Source organism: Diachasma alloeum, unplaced genomic scaffold, assembly GCF_001412515.2.
Source record: "Diachasma alloeum isolate Michigan unplaced genomic scaffold, Dall2.0 Dall_scaffold_00184, whole genome shotgun sequence".
Taxonomy (NCBI): domain Eukaryota; kingdom Metazoa; phylum Arthropoda; class Insecta; order Hymenoptera; family Braconidae; genus Diachasma; species Diachasma alloeum.
In genome coordinates, this window is record NW_021680350.1 from 2018131 (window position 1) to 2040224 (window position 22094).

A 22094-nucleotide genomic window follows, 5' to 3' on the forward strand; every position below is an offset into this window, starting at 1 on the left:
TTCTCTTTTCCGATTATTTACGACAATATTTGAACGAAAAGACGGCGAGGACTGCCTAAAACATCGCTAACAACATCACCCGCAATGTCCAATATATAACACTTTTAGGTCCCTTGAATTTGATCATTGGATTTCATGCTTTTTGGGTCCCTGAAAACGAATATGTAAACCAGTTTTGCGAGGCGTGGTTACTATTGTTTATGTATAATAATAATTTAATTATAATAATAATAATAATTCAATTGTTTATAACGCGACTTCACGGAGGCCGTCCAAGTTAGACAAAAAAATTTTAATAAAAAAATGCTCCTCGTCTGAAAATACATGTATTTTGGCTTATTATTTTTATTCCTATCTTTTATATACTATAGACTGTAAGAGATAGGAATGAAAATAATAAGGCAAAATACGTGTATTTTTTGTCATGACGGCCGTAGGCAGAGATTCACAGACGCGGAGCGAAGCGGAGCGTCCGTGAAACGCTGCCTTACGACCGGAATGACAAAATAATCTTTTAATGACGTTTACACATTTTCTCAAATTTAGATATCTTTTTTCACTTCTAACCGTCCACTCCCCAATTAAATTGAATCATTCAATTCGGTCTGTGTGATTGATGGGTTTGAACTAATTGGTCACGTTTTTTTTTCATTCGTTTTTGTTAGAACTCTGTGATTTGGATTGTGGACCACATGGACACTGTGTCGACAATGCCTGTGATTGCCTCTCTGGTTGGTCAGGTGAGCTCTGCAATCTGAAACAGTGCGATCCTCGTTGTAACGAGCATGGACAGTGTAAAAATGGTACATGCCTCTGTGTCACTGGATGGAATGGACGTCACTGTACCATGGAGGGCTGCCCGAATTCCTGCTCAGGTCATGGACAGTGTAGAGTTAATGTCGAAGCACAGTGGGAGTGTCGGTGTTACGATGGATGGGATGGAACAGATTGCAGTGTTTTATTGGAGCAAAATTGCAATGATGGCAAGGATAATGATAGAGGTAATTTTGGTTGTGCTATTACACCGATGTTTCTACCTCAGAATCTAACAAAAGGAACGAATTACAAACGATTTCAACTCTGAACATTTCGGAAAAGAAATTCTTCCATCCGCCGTCGCAATTATCAGAACTTGAAACTTTTTCCGTTATTACATGGATCAGAATAAATGAGTCTGAAACGAATTTGCAGTTTATTCCACCGTAGAAATGATAGAAATTATCCAAGACAGGTTTTCTAGTTAGAATTTTCATGTCCTGGACGGAAAATCTAGACATTTTTTCGAATAAATTCTTCTTCCTGGATAATTAAATAATAAATTCTTCTTTCTGGATAATTTTGCTCACAAATTTTCAAATATCATCTTCATTAAAAATGAAGAACTTTTCTTGTATTAAAAATGAATTCAAGAAAATATCAAAATAAATTATAAATAATTGTAGATGGCCTCATCGACTGTGCTGACCCCGAATGTTGTGCAAATCATGCCTGCAAAGGTAGTCAGCTTTGCGTCTCAGCTCCTAAACCAATTGACATTCTTCTCCGTAAACAACCACCAGCAATAACTGCGTCCTTCTTCGAACGCATGAAATTTTTAATCGACGAGGGAAGTCTCCAGAACTACGCACGTCAAGAAACCTTTAACGAGAGGTAAGCTTCACTTGTGATCTTCACTCTAAATATTAGTATTTGAACCATTGAAAATAAACCATGATGTTGAATATCTTAATCGAAATATTCGTTCGTCCTGATATCAATCATTTGCGTGCAGTTACGTCTATTAAATATTGAGACGATGTTAAAAGTGTTGATTGTTCTATATTAATCGAAAATACACTTAACAAGTTTGGTAACACGTAATTAATCATGTAATGTCTCCTATTCGATTGTTCAACACTTGTTTGTCTTAAATCGATAACACGTATCACATTGAGACGATACAACAAGGAAAGGAATGGAAAGGATAACTTTAACTAATCATTTTACAAATCTACATGCGTTGTTGTGACCCATGTTTCAATCACATCCCAACAGTTTTGTACATATGTTTTTGTATATATGTGTGGCGCGAGAGTGTTGACCCGCACCTAACCATCCCCCTTACCCATCTTTAAACATTTTTTTACTCTCATTATTTTCTCTTATTTTTTCTTCCTTTTGACCTTTATCTCATGTTTTTCAACGAAGGCAACATATACATACATTATTTTTTAATTTAATTCTATTGTCCGTTCGAGTGAAGCTTGCGTGAATGTACAATAAATTTCGCGCTTTTTTTGTGATTAAGAACACATCAGGGTGATGAAGAACTATTCAGGAAATAGGATTTTTTTAACAGAGAAATGCTTCCTGCTGTTGTTCAAAAAATTTAGGTATTTAATAATTTATCATTTCGAGATTAAGTGAATTATATTCACGAACGAATAATAGATTCATTGGCTACTGAAGCAATGCTCATTAGTTTTTCATAAAATATCATTCATAATTCGATATTAATAACCAAGAATTGGAAAAACCTCTCCAATCTTCCATTCATACAATTGAATAATTCAGATTGATGGAGTATTCATTCAGTAAAGTAATAGAAATGAGAGAAGTGTGAAATGAAACGAGTTTATTCGATAGAACGAAGCATTGCTCTCGGTGTAGTTACCCTCTGTTGAAACCCGCCCATTATTTTGAATTGATTATTTTGTCGAATTAAAAAAAAAAAAAAAAGAAATGAATGAAAAAAAAAACACATTTTAACTGGGCTCTGTTTTATCCGTGCTGCTCGGTCAGTGTGTTCTGGAATCACTTCAATACAAGGTAAGAAAACCGTCGATGATACGGTGGGAATGAGTGCAAAAGAGCTCGTAGTTTTTTTAATTGGAAAGCGTCAAGGGTTTTTCGTTTTTGAATTTTCTGTATTCTTTTCAATTTGTTGAGGCGACGACGTCAGTTCGCTTATTGCATTATTTACTCGATTTTCCTGCATCCAAGTGATAAAGAAAAACATTTTCTCTGAAAGTGAAATACGTATGATTAGGTCGTATGTGTGCGTATATGTGTTTGTAAAGAAGTGAGAGAAATGAATTAGATCTTTTTTTTCTCTCATTTTCACGTTTTTCACTTTCTGTGTGGCATGACTCTGTGTCTATCGTCATTTTGTTGAGTTAAATGAATTAAAAATGAATTGTGAATTTTTTTTGGAAGTGAGAATTTCCTTAATTAATGACGAGGATATGAGTCCTGTTCGTTTCACGTATCGTCTGGTCATTGTTTACACACTTAATCGTTGCATGGTTTAGTTACTTTATGATTCCTACGTTGTGTTTCGTGACGTTTTATGTTGAGCTTCATATACTTTGTGTTAATCGTGTATATGATACATCAAATTAGGATGATAATAATTCGTGTATCGTCTTTGACACCAACAAAAAATTTTCTAAAGCGAGAAATATTTTTCTAAAACTGTAATTCAATATTTAGTACTGATTTTATTGGTAATATAAAATTGAAGAATCAATTGGAGTTGCGAAATTTTTTAAGAAAAATAATTAGATTTCGCTTATTTCGTGCTTATTTATTGCGCACAACGAGAAAGTAGTTTCATTTATTTTTCTTGGTTAAAAGCAAATTCATTGGTGGAAAAAGAAAACTCAAACAATTCATATAACTCAATTCTCCTTTTAATAGTCGATCGGCAGTTGTACGTGGACGTGTGGTAACGTCACTTGGAACTGGTTTGATGGGTGTGCGAGTCAGTACCAGTACACCACTCGAAGGTTTCACCCTGACAAGGGACGACGGCTGGTTCGATCTGCTCGTAAATGGCGGTGGTGCTGTCACACTTCAATTTGGAAGATCGCCATTCAAACCACAGACCCACATAGTGTTCGTACCATGGAACGAGGTAATTCAATCATCCCAAATGGAGGAGTAGAAAAATTTTGAAAAAAAAACATCTCAACTTTCTTTTTCTGTAAATTCGGAACGAATTTATGTGAATTGGTATCCCATCATTTTTTTTCAAGTTCATGGAAACCTGGACATATAAATTTTTTTCGAAGTTGATACTGATAGATAGTTCTTCGATAGCAATTTTCCCCAATTAATTAAAATGAATTCCTCTCTTGTAGGTTGTTATAATCGACAGAATCGTCATGAGTACAGTGGATGAAAAACCTCCGATCCACGTTCCTCACGCCTGCGCAGCGCATGACTACGATCAGATGAAGCCAGTAGTCCTTGCAACCTGGAAGCACGGTTTCCAGGGCGCCTGCCCCGAAAAATCTGCAATCCTTGCAGAATCTCAAGTAGTCCAGGAGAGCCTCCAGATTCCCGGAACCGGTCTCAATCTCGTGTACCACAGTTCCAGAGCAACTGGCTATCTCTCCACCATTCAACTCCAACTTACTCCAGAATCGATCCCCTCAACGCTCAACCTCATCCACCTCAGAATAACCATCGAAGGGATCCTCTTTGAGAAGACCTTTGAGGCTGACCCTGTCATCAAGTTCACCTACGCCTGGAATCGCCTCAATGTCTACCGCCAAAGAGTTTACGGAGTGACAACGGCAATGGTCAAAGTAGGCTACGAGTACAGTGACTGCAAGGACATAATCTGGGACGTTCAAACTACCAAACTCAGTGGTCACGACATGTCAATCTCCGAGGTGGGAGGTTGGAACCTGGACATTCACCACCGCTACAACTTTCATGAAGGAATCCTCCAGAAAGGCGATGGCTCCAATATTTACTTGAAACACAAGCCCCGAGTGATACTGACGACAATGGGAGATGGACACCAAAGACCCCTAGACTGCTACGACTGTGACGGTCAAGCCTCCAAGCAACGTCTCCTCGCTCCAGTAGCCTTAGCAGCCTCTCCAGACGGTTCGATCTTCGTTGGAGACTTCAACCTCATCCGAAAAGTTCTCGTCGATGGTACAGTACGAACAGTCGTCAGACTAAATGCCACAAGAGTCTCCTACAGGTACCACATCGCCCTGAGCCCCTTGGACGGTGTTCTCTACATCTCAGACCCCGAGTCCCACCAAATCATCCGCGTTCGTGACACAAATGATTACTCAGACCCAGATCACAACTGGGAGGCGGTAGTTGGCTCCGGAGAACGCTGCCTTCCCGGTGATGAAGCTCACTGTGGAGACGGTGCTCTCGCTCGTGATGCCAAACTGGCTTATCCAAAGGGTGTAGCTGTCTCAGCAGACAACGTCCTCTACTTTGCTGATGGCACAAACATCCGCATGGTAGACAGAGACGGAATCATTACCACAGTCATTGGTAATCATATGCACAAGTCCCACTGGAAGCCAATCCCATGTGAGGGAACGCTCAATGTCGAAGAGGTTCATTTGCGCTGGCCCACAGAGCTAGCCATCAACCCCCTCGACAATTCTCTTCACATGATTGACGATCACATGGTGCTGCAATTGGCACCTGATGGAAGGGTTAAGGTCGTTGCTGGACGACCTCTTCACTGTGCTAGCCCATCAGCAAGCTTTGACACTGAGCTCGCTACACATGCTACATTAGTTATGCCCCAGAGTATCGCGTTTGGACCCTCTGGAAATCTCTTCATCGCCGAAAGCGACTCTCAGAGGATCAACAGAGTCAGAGTCATCGGGACTGACGGCAAGATCTCACCTTATGCAGGAGCTGAATCTAAATGCAATTGTTTGGAACGAGGGTGTGATTGTTTCGAAGCAGATCATTATCTTGCATCCACCGCTAAATTCAACACCATCTCGGCGGTAGCTGTATCTCCGGATGGAGTTGTCCACATTGGTGACCAGGCCAACTACAGGATTCGATCGGTTATGGCTAGCATTCCAGATGCTAATGGAGCACGAGAGTACGAAATCTACTCCCCTGACACCCAAGAAATTTACGTATTCAATCGTTTCGGTCAGCACATTGCCACCAAGAATATTCTCACTGGTGAAACTTGCTACTTGTTTACTTACAATGTTAACACAAGTAATGGGAAACTCAGTACTGTTACTGACGCCTCTGGAAATAAGATCTTCCTCCTGAGGGATTACAGCTCCCAAGTAAACTCTATCGAAAATACCAAGGGACAGAAGTGTAGACTCAGAATGTCGAGAATGAAGATGCTCCATGAGTTGAGCACGCCAGACAATTACAACGTTACTTTTGATTACCACGGACCCACTGGACTTCTGAAAACCAAATTAGACAGTACTGGAAGAAGTTACGTCTACAATTATGATGAATTTGGACGGCTAACGTCAGCGGTTACCCCAACTGGTAAAGTAATTGGTCTTACATTTGACCTGAGTCTCAAAGGAGCCACTGTCAAGGTGGGGCAGAACAACAGGAAGCCAGTATCAATGTTGATCAAGGGATCTTCGGTTGTAACGAAGGTTGGTGAGGCTGAACAGAGGACAACAGTATCTGGTGATGGTTCAGTTGGTCGAGTGACTCCCTGGGCGCATACAGTTAGCACCGACACTCTTCCTTACGCCATTCTTGCTGAGATCGAGCCCCTTCTTGGGGAAAGCTATCCAGTTCCTGCTAAACAACGAACTGAAATAGCTGGAGATCTCGCCAATAGGTTCGAGTGGAGATACTTCTTGAGAAAAGTCCAGGGGAAAAACAGAGGGAACGCGAAGGCAGTGGCTCAGGTTGGAAGGAAGCTTCGAGTTAATGGAGACGTTTTATTGTCTCTCGAGTACGACAGAGAAACCAATACTGTTGCTGTCTTCATTGATGACCGAGTCGAGCTGCTCAATGTCACTTATGACAGAAACGCCAGGCCCCTGAAGTGGGGGCCTAGAAATGGAATTTTCGCAGGTGTTGATTTAGAATACGACAGATTCAGTAGATTGACTAAGTGGACTAGAGGAGACATCAGTGAGACTTACGGCTTCGATCGAGCTGGAAGACTATACGAGATTAAATACAGCGATGGAACGTCCATGGTCTATGCTTTCAAGGATATGTTCAGTTCTTTACCGTTAAAGGTTACCACTCCACGAGGAAGTGATTATCTCCTTCAGTATGACGAAGCTGGTGCTCTTCAATCTTTGACGACTCCTAGAGGCCATATCCATGCGTTCTCTCTCCAAACATCTCTTGGATTCTATAAGTATCAGTATTATTCACCAATGAACAGACATCCTTATGAGATTTTGTATAATGATGATGGACAAATCCTTGCTAAAGTGTATCCACATCAAAGTGGAAAGGTTGCTTATGTTTACGACCATGCAGGCAAGTTGGAAACAACTCTTGCTGGACTTTCGTCGATCCATTACACTTATCAAGAGACAACTAGTCTTGTCAGGAGTATTGACATCAATGAACCCAATTTCGAGATGAGGATTGAGTACAAATATCATGCTGGTATCGTAAAAGACGAGAAAATTAAGTTTGGAAGTAAAAGTGGAATGGATAACGCTCACTATCGTTATCAGTACGATGGAAATGCAAGAATTTCTGGCATCGAGGTCGATATCAATGGAAAGCAACTGCCCCAGCTTCGTCTCAAGTACAATCAAAACCTTGGTATTCTTGAGGGTGTGGGAGACTTGAGGATTTATAGAAACTTGTTCAATCGATCTGTGATGCAGGACAGTAGTAAACAATTTTTCACGATTACTGATTACGACGAGTATGGCCGAGTTAAGTCGATTCTGACAAATATTGGAACTATGGATGTCTTCAGGATGGAACTGGAGTACGACAATAGAAACAGAATAAAAATGAGAAAGCTCATTATTGGAAAGGATTCAATGGATAAAAAGGAGTGGTCCAGGATGGATAAGATTACTTACAATGCTGATGGACATGTGCTCGAGGTAGCTGATACTGATAATAACTGGCAGTATGCGTATGATGAAAATGGCAATGTTATTGGGGTCACTGAGCACAATGAAAAAATCACCCTTGGGTACGACAGTGGAGACAGGGTTGTTCAGTATGGAGATGTCGAGTTCAACTCTTATGATAGCAGGGGATTCGTTGTTATTCGTGGAGAACATAAATACAGGTAATTATTACATTTTTGATTAAGAGAAAAGCTTTTTGCTTCCGAATGGAAGCTTTGTAATCGTGAGTTTTTTAGATTTCCTAATTTTGGGTGGAAATGCCTAGAAATGTTATGAAACATGAAGAAATCATGTTTTTTAAAAATGTCTGTAAAAAATCTGTGTAGGTATGGGAGTGCACATGTGTGTTCTTATGTCCAGAACTGTCCCCATAACTCGAGAATTATTAAGGCAAAGATGCTGAAATTCTGACTGCTAATTGGTACTACTGAGACTCAAATTTATGCTAAATTTCAGCTCGATCGGTTGAGCGGTTCCTGAGATATAGCGATTCTTCGAAAAGCGTTTTTTGCCGATATCTCCTGAGCCATTCGACCGATTCGATTTTTTTTTCAAAATACTCATCATTATGATACCTATTTAATTGGATTGAAAAAAGACCATTACACCCTGAGCAATGTAGTTTTATTCTCGTTTTGTCATTTTTTCGTTGAAATTGCTTGTTCGCACGAGTAATTGAAAAATAATCGAGATAGAAACTTGAAACTTGATATGATTTTAGGTTTTATGGCAATAAAATTTGGGATTCTGGATGAACGAAATCGGACCAGTAGTTTCGGAGATATTCAACTTTGTATGTGAAACTCTTTTGCTCAATATCTCAAAAATCATTGGTCCGGTTTCAATTTTTTTTCTTTCAAAATGTGCTTTTTGATGTCATATATCTAGATCCAACAAAATATGAGTACCATCTCATTGAAATTTTTCGAGATATCGTCGTTATTCTATTCTTTTGGTCGGAATTCACTTTTGTGCACTATGGGATGGGTAAAAGTCAGGGAAACCTTTTGAAACTTTGGCTTGTAGTTAGGATTGTCAAGGAGCATTCCTATATAAAATTTCAAGTCGATATATTTGATAGTTCTTGAGATGGAACAATTCACCGAAAATTCTTGAGGAACAAAAAATTCCATTTTTGTCATGAAGTATGAGTGGCATTGACCTTAATGTTTTCAAAAAATGGTAATCCTTATGCCGTCATTTTTTGAAAACATACAATGGGATCCATTCGGAAGCCTACTACCACTGAAATTGGTAGAAATGAAAATAAGAGAAAAAAAAAAATGTGGAAAGTAGCAGTCATATGTAATCTGTCAAATGGCTTCCGTCGCGCTGCTTGTTTTCTATTTTATTGAAACTAATATACTAGGATGGAAAACATTGAAATCAATTGTTATCATGTACTTTTGCAGATACAACTCACGAGGACAGCTGATCCACGCCTCTGAGCACAAAAAGTTCCAAATTTGGTATTTCTACGACGATCGTGGTCGCCTAGTGTCTTGGAATGACGACCGTGAAAATATCACTCAGTTTTTCTATGCAAATCCGAAGACCCCAGACCTCATCACCCACGTGCACTTCGCTAAGGCTGGCAAAACTTTCCGCTTCCTCTATGACTCTCGCAATTTCCTGATGACCGTCGAGACCTTTGAACAACGTTTCTACGTAGCCACAGACCAGAATGGCTCTCCCCTTGCTCTCTTCGACACCAATGGCAATCTGATGAAGGAGATGCGAAGAACACCGTTCGGCAAAATCATCAAGGACACCAATCCAGATTTTTACCTGCCCATTGACTTCCATGGCGGTCTCTTTGATCCAAACACGAAATTAATTTACCTCAATAAGAGATTGTACGATCCAACAGTCGGCCAATGGATGACACCAGCCTGGGAGCAGATGGCGAATGAATTGACAACTCCAATGGATATCTTTATCTACAGATTCCGAAACAACGACCCAATAAACCTCAGGCAAAATGTTGAATACATGACAGACATGAACAGCTGGTTAAAGCTCTACGGGTATGACATCCCCTCGATGCTCGGCTCCGAGTACACCAAAGCAATGGTTTATCAGCCCAGTGCGACTATCACATCGCCCCAACTAACCCCAGACTTCGGAGTAATGTCAGGTCTTCAATGCATTGTCAACAGAGTCCACGAGAAATTCTCAGATCTTGATTTTGTTCCAAAACCTCTCCTCAAGCTCGAGCCGAAAACGAGAAATCTCCTTCCTCGAGTTGCCCATCGTCGAGCGGTCTTCGGAGAAGGTATCCTAGTCTCCAGAGTGGGAGGACGAGCTCTTGTCAGCGTTGTAGATGGTGTCAATAGCGTAGTTCAAGATGTTGTTACCTCGGTCTTTAATAATTCGTACTTTTTACCTCTTCACTTCAGCGTTCACGATCAGGATGTCTTCTACTTCGTGAAAGATAATACTTTGAAGATGAGAGACGATATGGAAGAGTTGAAGAGACTCGGTGGTATGTTCAATGTTTCAACTCATGAAACAACAGAACATGGCTCAGGGACTTACAAAGAACTGAGACTCCATAATCCAGATGCTGCAGTTGTAATTAAATACGGTGCAGACCCTGAACAAGAGCGTCACAGAATTCTCAAGCATGCACATAAAAGGGCAGTGGAAAGAGCGTGGGAGATAGAAAAGCAATTAGTAATGGCAGGATTTCAAGGAAGAGGCGACTGGTCCAAAGAGGAAAAAGACGAGCTTATTGCCAGGGGTACAGTGGACGGTTACGAAGGCGTAGACATCCACAGTGTCCATAGGTATCCACAGCTCGCCGATGATCCCGGCAATGTCGCATTCACTCGCGACACAAAACGAAAACGACGAAAGAGTGGCAACAGAAGAAACAGAAATCACAGGCACGACTCGTGATGAGATACTAATTAAAGAATTGTGTTTTTTTATATATATATATAATTAATAATGAAATAAATTAATATAAACTCTTCAACGTGTGACAATTTGGTGCCATACGATGAGTCTAAAGAGCAACGGTAATGATACAGTGATCCGTGAAGTGTCAAAATTAAGCTAGTCGCATTTTATTAAACGAAAATATAAAGCTTGTTAAAATGAGGTGATTATTTTATTGAGTATAATGATGATGCTGAATAAGAAAAACAATGAGAAAGAACTGTAAAGTGATTTGGCGTTCTGCGCTGTGCGTTGTAGACTTTCTAAGGTTTTTTGTACCCTCAAGAATAATGAAGGGAGTAATGATATTTGTATAAATTAATGGAAGATTAATGATCCAGTCGAATGTTTGCTCCGAACTCTATAGTGTATGTCGGTGAACATCAATCGGGTTTGGCTCAATGCATCAACAGGGTCTTAATTAAAAATGGACACGAGAGCCCATCGTCCAAGACGTGTTCGTTGAACAATTAAAGAAAAAAAAAAGATAGAGATAAAGTAAACGAGACGTCGCTTTTAGGTTCTCGCCGATTGTTATTAAAGAAAGATGATGGAGAATTTGAATAATGGAAAAAAAAAGAGGGAAATGCAAGTATAATACCTACAGATATTTTTAACATACCGTAAAATCCATTTTTTTTTCTTTAACAAAGAAATTGTACATATGGCTAAGTCGATTAATGGTGAATGTAGATAGTATTATTATAAGGAGAAAAGCATAAACACTGTTCACCGACGCCTGAGATTGGGGAATAATCGAGCGCCGCTTTTTTATATGTATACACGTAAACTGAATGAATTAACACAAATGGGCTAAATACGCTCGGGACATGTTTTCAATAAATAGTGAAAATAAAAGTGAACATTAAACAATGCAACATTGGAATGAGTAACAGTTTCTTTATATGTCGTAGGCACTTGTATATAGTTAATTAGGTTTAAACGAGTGTTGTTGTGTCCGAATGACTATAAGAAGACGAATGATAAAAATGAATTATTATACAAACGGATCAAACTGAACGTTTTAAAAGTGAATACACAGAGCCGAAAATGATGAGTTAGTGAAGAATGAAAGATAATCGATGTCCAAGATTTATTGTAACGTGATGCAAATAAAAATGTATGAGAGATTAACAAACATAAATGCCCCGCCTATCTTTCTACTGATAAATAAATAAAAAAAACATAAGTGAAGAGTTATTTTTTGAATTGTCGAAGAGGTCCTATTTAGTCAAAGGAAAGAAAAACGAGAAAATATATGTCATGAAGGAGTTGATGAAAAATAAGTTCCCTCTCGCCTAAAGCACAAAAAGCTAATGAACAAAATTAATCTGCATTGGAATGCTAAAACTTGATGGAAAATTCGGAAGTGACACCTTTTTCAAGCAGATAATTATTTCTGAAATGAAGTAAATGAGCAGCGCTTTGTTCTCAAAGTAAATCCATGCTTATAAATTGAAATTTATTGACTCATCTTTATGTTTTACCATTCCAATAAAGAAATACAAGACTTAATAATGAGAAAAACATCAGTAATCATCGATGTTAAAAGTATTGGAAGTAGAAAAACCTCAGCGGGATGATGAGGAAAATAAAACATGAAATTAAGCAATAGAAAGTATAAACAGAAAAGTGTATATGTATAAAGTTAGGGAGAGTACATATATGTATAGGGATGCCGCGAGCCGACGTACACGCAGAGCCACCATGGCTCCACCGCGTCGTGTTCTACGTAGGTGTATAAAGTGGAAAAAATCAGAAAAAAATGAAACATTTTGAAATTAATACAAAACCAGTAATAAACACATAATCATAAACTGCAGAACGTTACGTGAATAGTTGACAAATTATTGATGATAATAAGGGCACGGCGCAAAACATTGACAGGTATTTAAACCATTGTTTGCTGTATATGTATATTTATGTATAGCTGGAAATCATATTATTTCACAGACTGAAGTAGTTTTCAGAGTGAACCTAGCCATTTTCATACTTTTTCATGATCATTTGTCAATGAAAACATTTCGTTTTTGACTGAATTACGATGGAAATTGGGCCTCGCCTTGGCTACTAAATGATTTTCCTCCAAATTTATTAATTCGAAAAAAAATTCAACTGATATAAGATGAGGTAACAAAAAACTATATACTGCAGCCAAACGTGTTGCAAATACGCTTTGGAGGATCAAAAATTCTCAAGAAAAAAATTGAAAATGACTTGCACTGTATATGGCTATCATTTTCTACCTTTGTTGACGTCATAAAGTTAAATTTCTCAATAATTAGTTGAACTGAATACGTAAAGGGAGAGAGAAAAAGCTAAAAAAAATATTCAAGGGGGAAAAATCAATATGTTGTACGCGGCTCCCGATTCCCTCATGGGTTTTATTATCATCCCTAGTGAGTCTGTGTTTAATTGTAAATTTTTCACTTATTTTTATAGTTCATTGCAAATGAAAGAACGAATTTTTTGAATGAGTTGTGATTTCAAAGAATCACACAAATGATATTTCGTTATGTTTATAATCGTATGAGCATCAAACTAATGAGGGAAGAATGAAGAAATTAATTCTGCAATCGTCTGCGTGGTTCGAGTACGCTGGTCGCGTGATGAAATAGTCCAATAGTAGCAAGGAAAGGAAGGCAATTAGCATGAATGAAAGTGAGAAATTAATTTACATATATTAATATATGCAATTATGTACTCGAAACGGGAGCCGAGGGATGGAAAATTACGAAATTAATATGTGAATCGAAATGCTCGGCCAGTGGAACTGATTGTTTTTTTTTTTATCACTTTCAATTTAAAATCTTTACGCAACAGTAGAATGCGTAGACTACACTATTTTTTGTACATAATTTAATCAATTGTAATAATTTGGTTTTAAGTATTAAATTTCGTAACACTGAATACTAATCGTTATAACGGAAAATGAAATGAATCGATTCACCTGATGTTTTCGTATTGTTTTTACAAGAAATATAATCGTGAGCAACTTCGCAAAGATTTGAAATTAAATGATGAATATCACCGGTTCTTATAAGCCATAATGTAAAGGAAACTTAGAATTAAATCTTGTAAATAAACAATTATGATTATGTAAATAACATTCATAAGCCATGGAAAACCACCACAAATGATGAACACGGTACACAATTAAACGAGGTTTATTTTAAAGAACAACCAAAATGAGAAAAAATCCATCATTATATTACTATGTAATGATATTCAATAAGTATATACATATTCGATACTCTTAAACGCTAAGTACTCAATAAATATATCTATAAAATGTCCCAGTGTTTGTGATTGTTGAGAATACCCTGCTCCGTATCCTTATTAATCCTATCATAACGTGATGTCTCGATTTATCCACCAATGAAATTATGTCGTCTTTAGTGTTTATAAGAGAGTTGAAAAGTCATTGTTTAATTATTTTTTCTATGAATAAATATAGAGAAAAGAAAATTGTTTTTATGATTAGGATGAATGGAAATGATAAATTTTTAACGGAATTCGTTATTGCTAGTCCGCGAACTTGCAACTGGCTATTGCCCGAGGGCCTTCAGCCAGGTATTTATAAAGTAGTATAGACATTAGAAAACCGAGTGGAAATATAGTTATGGTTTGACAATAAGAAAATAGATAGTAAGAAAAAAATTATAAAATGTAGAGAAGTGGTATTACATGGTTGAGAATGATATAAGAGTGGTACAACATGAAACGATGCTTTGGTGAGAGAGAGAGAGTACAGAATCTACTGGTTGGAGGTGAACTAGACCTCCCCAGGCGTCAGAGCCGAATGTCTCAGTTCGAATGGCCTTAAGATTTTCGTGCGGGGGATATTTATAACGTGACATAATATAGGGGTTGCGCTTGTGACAGAGGTCGAGAATATGGTCCAGCTTATTAAGGACGAAGTTTGTTGTCAGTTTGTCAAATCTGTTAGTAATAGGTTCGATTTCTGTGCGTGCGTAAAGTAGTTTGTTCGAGGGATTGTGAAGAGGGTTGTCGGGATGGTGAATTTTTACGGAGTGTGGTTGGTTCAGCTACGCTTATTATTTTCTTGGTACCGGGTCGCGAGAAGAGGAGCAGGGGGTGGGCATAGTCCAATATTGGTCGACATATAGCCTTGTAAATTTTAATGATGTGACGGGTATTAAGGCCTTTGTCCTTATAAGAAAGTCCCCGGAATTTTGGGCCTCTAGCGATGCATCTTTTTTTGACAATATTGGCATGAGATTTGAAGTTAAGGTTATAGTCGACTTCAATCCCGAGATATCTGATGTGAGGACCGGGGGATATAGTAGTGTTTTGGAGTATGATTTTGGAAGAGGAGTTTTTACCGTTCATGAGAGCTTTCTTATATTCGCCGGAAGAGATGGGGGGAATGTTTTCGGGAGGAAGATTTGGGTGAGAGGTGAGGGATTTGTTGTTGGAGATTATTTCAGGGATCGTTGTTTCAGGTCTGTATCTCTTGAGTTTCCTAATAGAAAATCAATATTCCTTATCCTGTTTACGCTGAATTTCTTTGCACACCTTTAGTCATTGATAGGCCCTGAACTCCTGGGAAAGTTTGTAAATATTTTTGTTTAATGCATTGATTTCAGCTTTGATTTTTTTGTTTGCTTCTAAGGTGTTGCGTGGTTTATTCGATTGGTATATTCTGTACTTCCTCCTTTTAGTTTTGATGAGATGGATGATAAACGGCGGCAGGGTGTAGTTGAAAAAATTGTATTTAATGGTTGGAGTATGTTTGAGAATCGTTTGCGAGAGGAGAGTGTTGAAAGCCTTGTTTTCGGCGTTAACCGCTGGTTGGTCCCGAATGAACTGCAGAACTTCGGCGTTGACTTTTTCCATATCCGTTTTATTGAAGTTGTACAGGGGTAGATGATGTTCGGTGATCTGAAGAATGGGGTCTAGCAAGCTAAAGCTACTGACGGATAGCTTTATTGCTAAGTGATCCGAGCCCAGATCCGGGACGAATTCGATTCTACTGATTCTGTTGCGAATTTTTTTGGTGTAGAAGAGTAGATCGGGTGTAGTGTCTTCGTTCATTGGCATGATAAACGTTGGGTCCTTATGAAGTTGGACATACTGTCCCATTAACAAGAAATCTTTGATCTGTCTATTTTTACGTCTGTTCGGGTTGAAATCTCCAATGATAATAGCATATTTACAGCGTGTTGCCATGATAAACAGGGAGTTCTCTAATTTTGCTGTGTGATGTGAGTAAACCACAAAAGATGTGAAGAGGTTCATCGCTGAACGCAAGAGAGAAATAGAGAATTTCGTTTAAATGATGTGTAATGGTCGGAGCATTCTGTTTTTGTAGTTAGAGATTCGGGTGTACTTGAACGAGAGAACCTCCTTTGGTGTTTCCCGTGATTATTTCTCCTATTTTACCCATTGAGAACCAATACCTGTACTTGACATTTGTGTCTATGTTGATTTTTGCTTCAACGAATAGATTGCAATTGATATTATTTTCAACGAAATGGTTTATCAGAAGTTTCTTATGGAAGTAGCTATTGATGTTCGAATATAAAATGTTAATGTCCTCCATTTTCGATTATTATACTTCTGCCGGTGGAGGGTTCAGTGGGTGAAGCGGCTTCTGGATCGTCAAGGTTGAATACCAAAATGTATACTTTGTTTCCTGAGAAGACAGCCGCTGTGGCGATCCTGAAGGTGTCTATGAAACGTCTCTTGAGTTTGGCGATGAGTGCTTCTCTATTGGTATTTTTAGGGTTGTTGATTTTATTGATGTAGATGTTGATAATGAAATCGTGGGTGGTGATGGATGCGTAGATTGGATTGGATTTGGTGATGGTTTTGTCGAGTTTGGAGGATTTTTTGTTGATGGATTTGATAGGAGCATTTGGGACACCGTCCACCGGGCCGGTTAGTCTGTTGGGGCATTTGAATGATCAGGCAGCATGTTCAGTGGAGTTGCAGGAGCTGCATTTAACGGCCAGTTCACTTTTGCATGAGCTGGTGGTATGCTCGCCTTGGCACTTCTGGCATGTCCATTTGTTTGGACACTCTGAGTTAGTGTGGGTGAATTTCGTGCATTTATTGCACAGTGAAGGAGCTGAAGGTGCTCGATCTTGTTTGTGTTGGATTTAAGGAGAAAACCCTGTCTCGTCTGGATGATAACATCATTGTTGTTGTAGTTGACTGAGTTCCAAAGCCTTGCGAACTCAATGCGGCTGATGCTGGTGGTTTTGATGTAGAATAGATTGGTGAACGGCTTGTGGATGATTTATTGAAATCGTTTGGAGGAGTTGAAGGATTTTTTATTCTGAGAAGTGTGGTTGGATGTGGAAGGATGCGAGTTGGTGGTTATTGGGGAGGTCGAGAGTGTAGATCGTGGAGTGGTTTTCTCATCGGTTTCCACGTCACCAGCCAGGCTGGATGAGGGACTGGATTGTTTACCTCCACCTTTCCTTGTTTTTCTCCTTTTCCTGGGGAGAGAATCTAGACTACCTCCAGAATTCTCCCCAGTTTCGTAGTCAGTGGGTTTTTTAACCGTCTTCCCTTTATTCTTCATAATACACTTCACTAATACACTTGGCCGAGAATTAATTTGGATGTCGGTGTGTTTACACGAGCACGGTAGCGAGTTGTTGACACCTCAACTCTCGAATGCAACAGAAATTACTAATTTTGTTGTACTTGCATGATTTTTTCCGGCCACAATCAATTGCATACGTGAGCTATCAGGCACTGAGGGGTATTGGCCTCAAACCGAGTGATATTAGCCACACTGGCTCAGCAGTATTGACAACATCACCGGAATTTCGGAGAACCATTTCTAATTATTAATTAAAAGACGAGAAAAAGTAGATTTCGATGTCAAATTATGTGAAAAAGAATTACAAAACGCCTAATTATAATTTAATGTGATGATAATGTTATTAATATAGTTAAAAACCGTACGTACTGGTCCAGAAAAATTCTATCGTACAGCCCCAAAAATCCTGGGGTGGTATTTTTGTTATTTAAAGGGGTCATAAAGCGAAAATTTTCATGAGAATTACATATTGATAGTAGAGTTCTCAGATTGAGTGGGAGACACTGCAGAAAAAGTACGTGGTTATTTAGAAAATCAGGTGAGCGATATTGGTTGCTGAGCGGTACAGGCATCGTCTCCCCTACCAATTAGGAGTCAGAAATTCAGTGTCTTTTGGGTAAGTATTCTAGAATCATTAACACAGCTCTGGATATACGCACACATATCCACACATGTATACTGTCCTGGTGAAAAAAATCTATAATATCTTATTAAGAAAAAATATGTAAGAATTATAAGTGGTTAACTTCCAAACCCAATTGATTCCTATACATTTTTGTCCCCGTTATGGATCACCTTTTTAGTTGAATTACTAGTAGTAGTAAGATTCTTCTTGATTCTCATTATTTGTTGGGCCGGGGATGGGAGAATTGGTTAGTGGAATGAGAATAAACGAGAAAATAATCATTTTCTTATTATAGCGTCGCGTATGATTAGGAAAGCGTGAATTGGAACAGGATGGGTTGAGAATTCTATAGATTCCGATAGTGATTTTTGTTTCACGCTTGGAGGATGTGGTGAGTGCAATGAGAATGAATGAGAAAATGATTATTTTCTTATTGTTGCGCTGCGTGCGAGCAAGAAAGCATGAGATACAATGGGTTGAAATAAGATACCTATAGAATCTGACAGTCATTTTTGTAGTATGCATGGGGCTCTTGGTTAGTGAGTTGAGAATGAATGAGAGAATGGTTATTTTCTTATTGCTACGTCGCCTACGAATGGAGTTAGAAACATTTGGATTCCGACAGCCATTTTTGTTGTAGGGATAATAGGAGTGATTGGTAGGATACGAATGAATGAGGAAATGATTTTCTTTTTGCTGCGTTGCGTATAATTCCGAAAGGGTGAATTGGAATAGGACGGGGTAAGAAAACTATAGATTCTGACAGTCATTTTCGGTGTACTCGGGGGGGCACGTGCTTAGAGGGATAAGGCTGAATAAGAAAATGATTATTTTCTCAATCCCAGATTTAGGATAAATCAATAGCGACTGTTCGGTAAAATTTTAGATTTTTTGAATGGTTTCAATTTTTCCATTATGCAATTTAAGAAGAATAAACTTCCGAAATGGTGCCGGTGGACAACCGCGCATACACAAATGGTTGCCACACTTTGTATTCTACATTCCGCACCATTTTACATCAAATTTCCAGTTTTCCGTTGCCTTCAACCAAGGAATGTTCAGGTTTTGTATAGGAATTTTACGCTACTATCAAGTGCATCAAACGGCTGAGTTCATTCTCCATGATTTTCACATAAAAATAGACAAACTGGCAATTCAAAGATTTACATGCTACCATTCGGAAGCAGAAAGCATAGGGGCAATGGGTTGAATTAGTAATAATCAGATTCCCCTTGATTATAACTATTTTTGTTGTGGAATAAGAATTAATGAGACAATGATTTTTTTCTTATTACTGCTTGGGGATGATAAAGAATGCGAGACGAATTTCCTCCCTTGTACCCCTCGGAGAAGGGAACAAGAGACGGGTGGAACATTTGTTAATGTAGGTTGATAGGCATTCATTGAATTGCTCTTGAACGTAAATTTCATTTTTCATTGTGAATTGTAAATAGACGGAAAAATGATTTTCTTACTTTTCTTTCGCGTAAACAGTGAAACTGTGAAGTGCAGTGGAACAAAGCTGCAATCTTATTGAATAAAAAAAAAAGGAGAGAAAATCCGACTTTCCTCAATAGTGTGTTCTATTCCAGTGTGGTTTGGTTAAATAATGTTGGATTTTTTACATTACTAAAATTACATCAAATGTTACAAGTCATCGACATCAATAGATGAACTGTACCTACCTTATTCCGAGTCTCTTGATTGTCCAAATCAAAATTTAGATCCGATTCTGCTATTATATGTGGAATTTGATATAAATGAAAATCTTATATTATTTACAATCCCAATGTAAGTTTACGTCCACGTATAAGAATCTGACACTAAAAAAGCGTATGCTATGTCCAAGTAAAAGATGAAGATGAAGATGAAGACTAAGCTTAAGCTTAGATTACGACTTCGAAAACCCTTTCCTGGACTACAAAACAATAAATAGAAGATCAACAACTTCAGAATCAATATTTTCAACCATGTCATAGGCAGAGATGAATTATTTGGACGCGGAGGAACGCAATAAAAACATTGAAACTAGTTATGCATGTAAGTTTATCCTCTCATATCAACATCCAGTCATAGCATTTAATTGTTGACCATTGAAACTCTATTTATAACCAAGTCTCAGTTGAACGTGCATTTTTCTGTCAATATAGTTAAAATCCATTAATGCTCCACTTGTTGATATATCGGCGATATAAAAACAGAAAAAAATGAAAAAGTCGAGGCCCAGGTAAAATAAGTTGTGAGAGACAGACGTGAGTCTGTTTCACTCGAGTTTGTGGATTTTAATTCCTATGACTTACGTATATGCATAGGAATCATTACCCACCTAATTTATCGGACTCTAACCTTAAAGCGCTTGCATCTCCTACAGTGGTAACTGGAAATAATTTTCGGGACGAGTGATATTTAAATGAGCGAGGAACCAAATTAAAATTTGCTATAGTCCAGATTTATTCAATTGAAATTTAGTTAAGGGCTACACTGACTGATAATCGCCGGGAATCGAATCTCATGATTCAATCTATACACGGAGATGAAATAGAATTCGAAATCCTATGATTTGGCTAATTCGTTAGATATGAATTTAATAGAATTTAGAGAATATAATTGGATTTTAACTATGATAAATTTTTGGGGAGAGAGAGAGAATGTTGCCCTCGTACGAGATAAACGGAGAAATAGATGATTTCAACGGTAAGAAACGAATTTAGGATACAGAGTTTTAGTGTGCTCACCCATACAATTTTCAAGTATTCATTTAATTACACGATTTTGGTTGAATTCGAAGTTCCAAGATTTTCCAAGCCGTAATCCACGGTTTAGCCAGGGTCTGGTGCATCCAATTTGAGTTTGAATATAACTTTAATCCAGGGAGACGAGGTCGAGCTGTTGTCGAGTACAGACGTGTTTACAGGGTGGTCCGTGTTATTGTCCGGTGGTCTGTTTTCTAGTGCTGGTGCCTGGAGTGGCTGTTCGTTTTTCCTGTTATCGGTTAATTAAACATTATATTAATTATTTTAAGTGCATACAAAATCCGCATGATGGATCATTACAATGAGCTGAAGGACTTGATTGTAGAAATTAGTGAGAGGATGGCTGATAAGTCCTCCATTCAGGAGCTAGCTGACAAGACAGATAAAGTCAGCTTCTCTGTCGACGAAATAAAAGATAGAGAGAAACTTCATCACTCAAAAAGAAGGAATAATATACTGTTATTTAAAATTCCCGACAGCGTGGAGACAAACAAAAATCTATTTCAAACGGTCACAGAGTATCTCGTCAAGGCCGGGATTCAAATACCTGAGATAACAATAGAGACTGTATATAGGCTTGGCAAGAGGATCGGTAATAGACCTATACTTCTCAGATTTCTAGCTCCTCGATTTAAATCCGAAATCTTCAAGGGTGCAAAAAATTTACGCTCGCTCGGTGTCTCGATCTCTGATGATCTGAGCCCTCAAGAGAGGGAGGAAAGGAGGGGCAAGATACAAATCTGTAAAGATCTCAAACTCAGGGGGAAAAACGCCTATCTTAGAGGCTCTATAATTCATATTGATAGAAAAGCAACTGCCGATGACGTTGCCTCCGAGTTATCAAAACAAACAGTAATGCAAACTGAACAGCCCAACCAGTCAACTCTCCCAATGCCTAATCCTCCGTTCCCAAAACCTCTTGTTGTCGAAACCAAACCATTGAGAATCCCCAAGGCCTCGACGCCTAGATCCCTCAAAAATCAGCAGTTACATAAAAGTGGAAAAGATACATCATCACAGTCTCCGCTTAACAAGTTTATGTACCCGTTAAGCAAGAGTGATCCACCTTCAAACCCGAGTACTCGTGATAAATCGAAGAAAAAATAGCAGCCAATACATACCACTCCGACTAACCCTTCGTGCCCCTCTGATTTCCACTCCGAACAAACAAGTCAAAAATCAATTCATAAGTCTCCTCCATCTTCGGTCCTCCGTGTTTTGTTTTGGAACGTTTACGGGTTTCCCAATATTCAATACCTGGCAGGCGCTAAGATTTTCGGCGACGTCATCTGTTTATCGGAGACGTGGTTACACACCTGCTCCCCCCCCCCCCCCCCCCC

At 38.6% G+C, this 22094-nt stretch overlaps 1 protein-coding gene across 1 annotated transcript in view; it reads left to right on the forward strand.

Annotated features, from left to right (window-relative positions):
* Window positions 1-14093, forward strand: part of LOC107047988 (teneurin-m) — a 38070-nt gene extending 23977 nt beyond the window's left edge. Inside the window, exons 7-12 of the mRNA XM_015270927.1 lie at window positions 666-1001; window positions 1443-1650; window positions 2782-2808; window positions 3679-3895; window positions 4122-8017; window positions 9269-14093. Coding sequence (XP_015126413.1) covers window positions 666-1001; window positions 1443-1650; window positions 2782-2808; window positions 3679-3895; window positions 4122-8017; window positions 9269-10757 — 6173 coding nt within the window. The 3' untranslated portion in view covers window positions 10758-14093. The remainder of the gene's footprint in view (window positions 1-665; window positions 1002-1442; window positions 1651-2781; window positions 2809-3678; window positions 3896-4121; window positions 8018-9268) is intronic.
* The last annotated feature ends 8001 nt before the right edge of the window (window positions 14094-22094 follow it).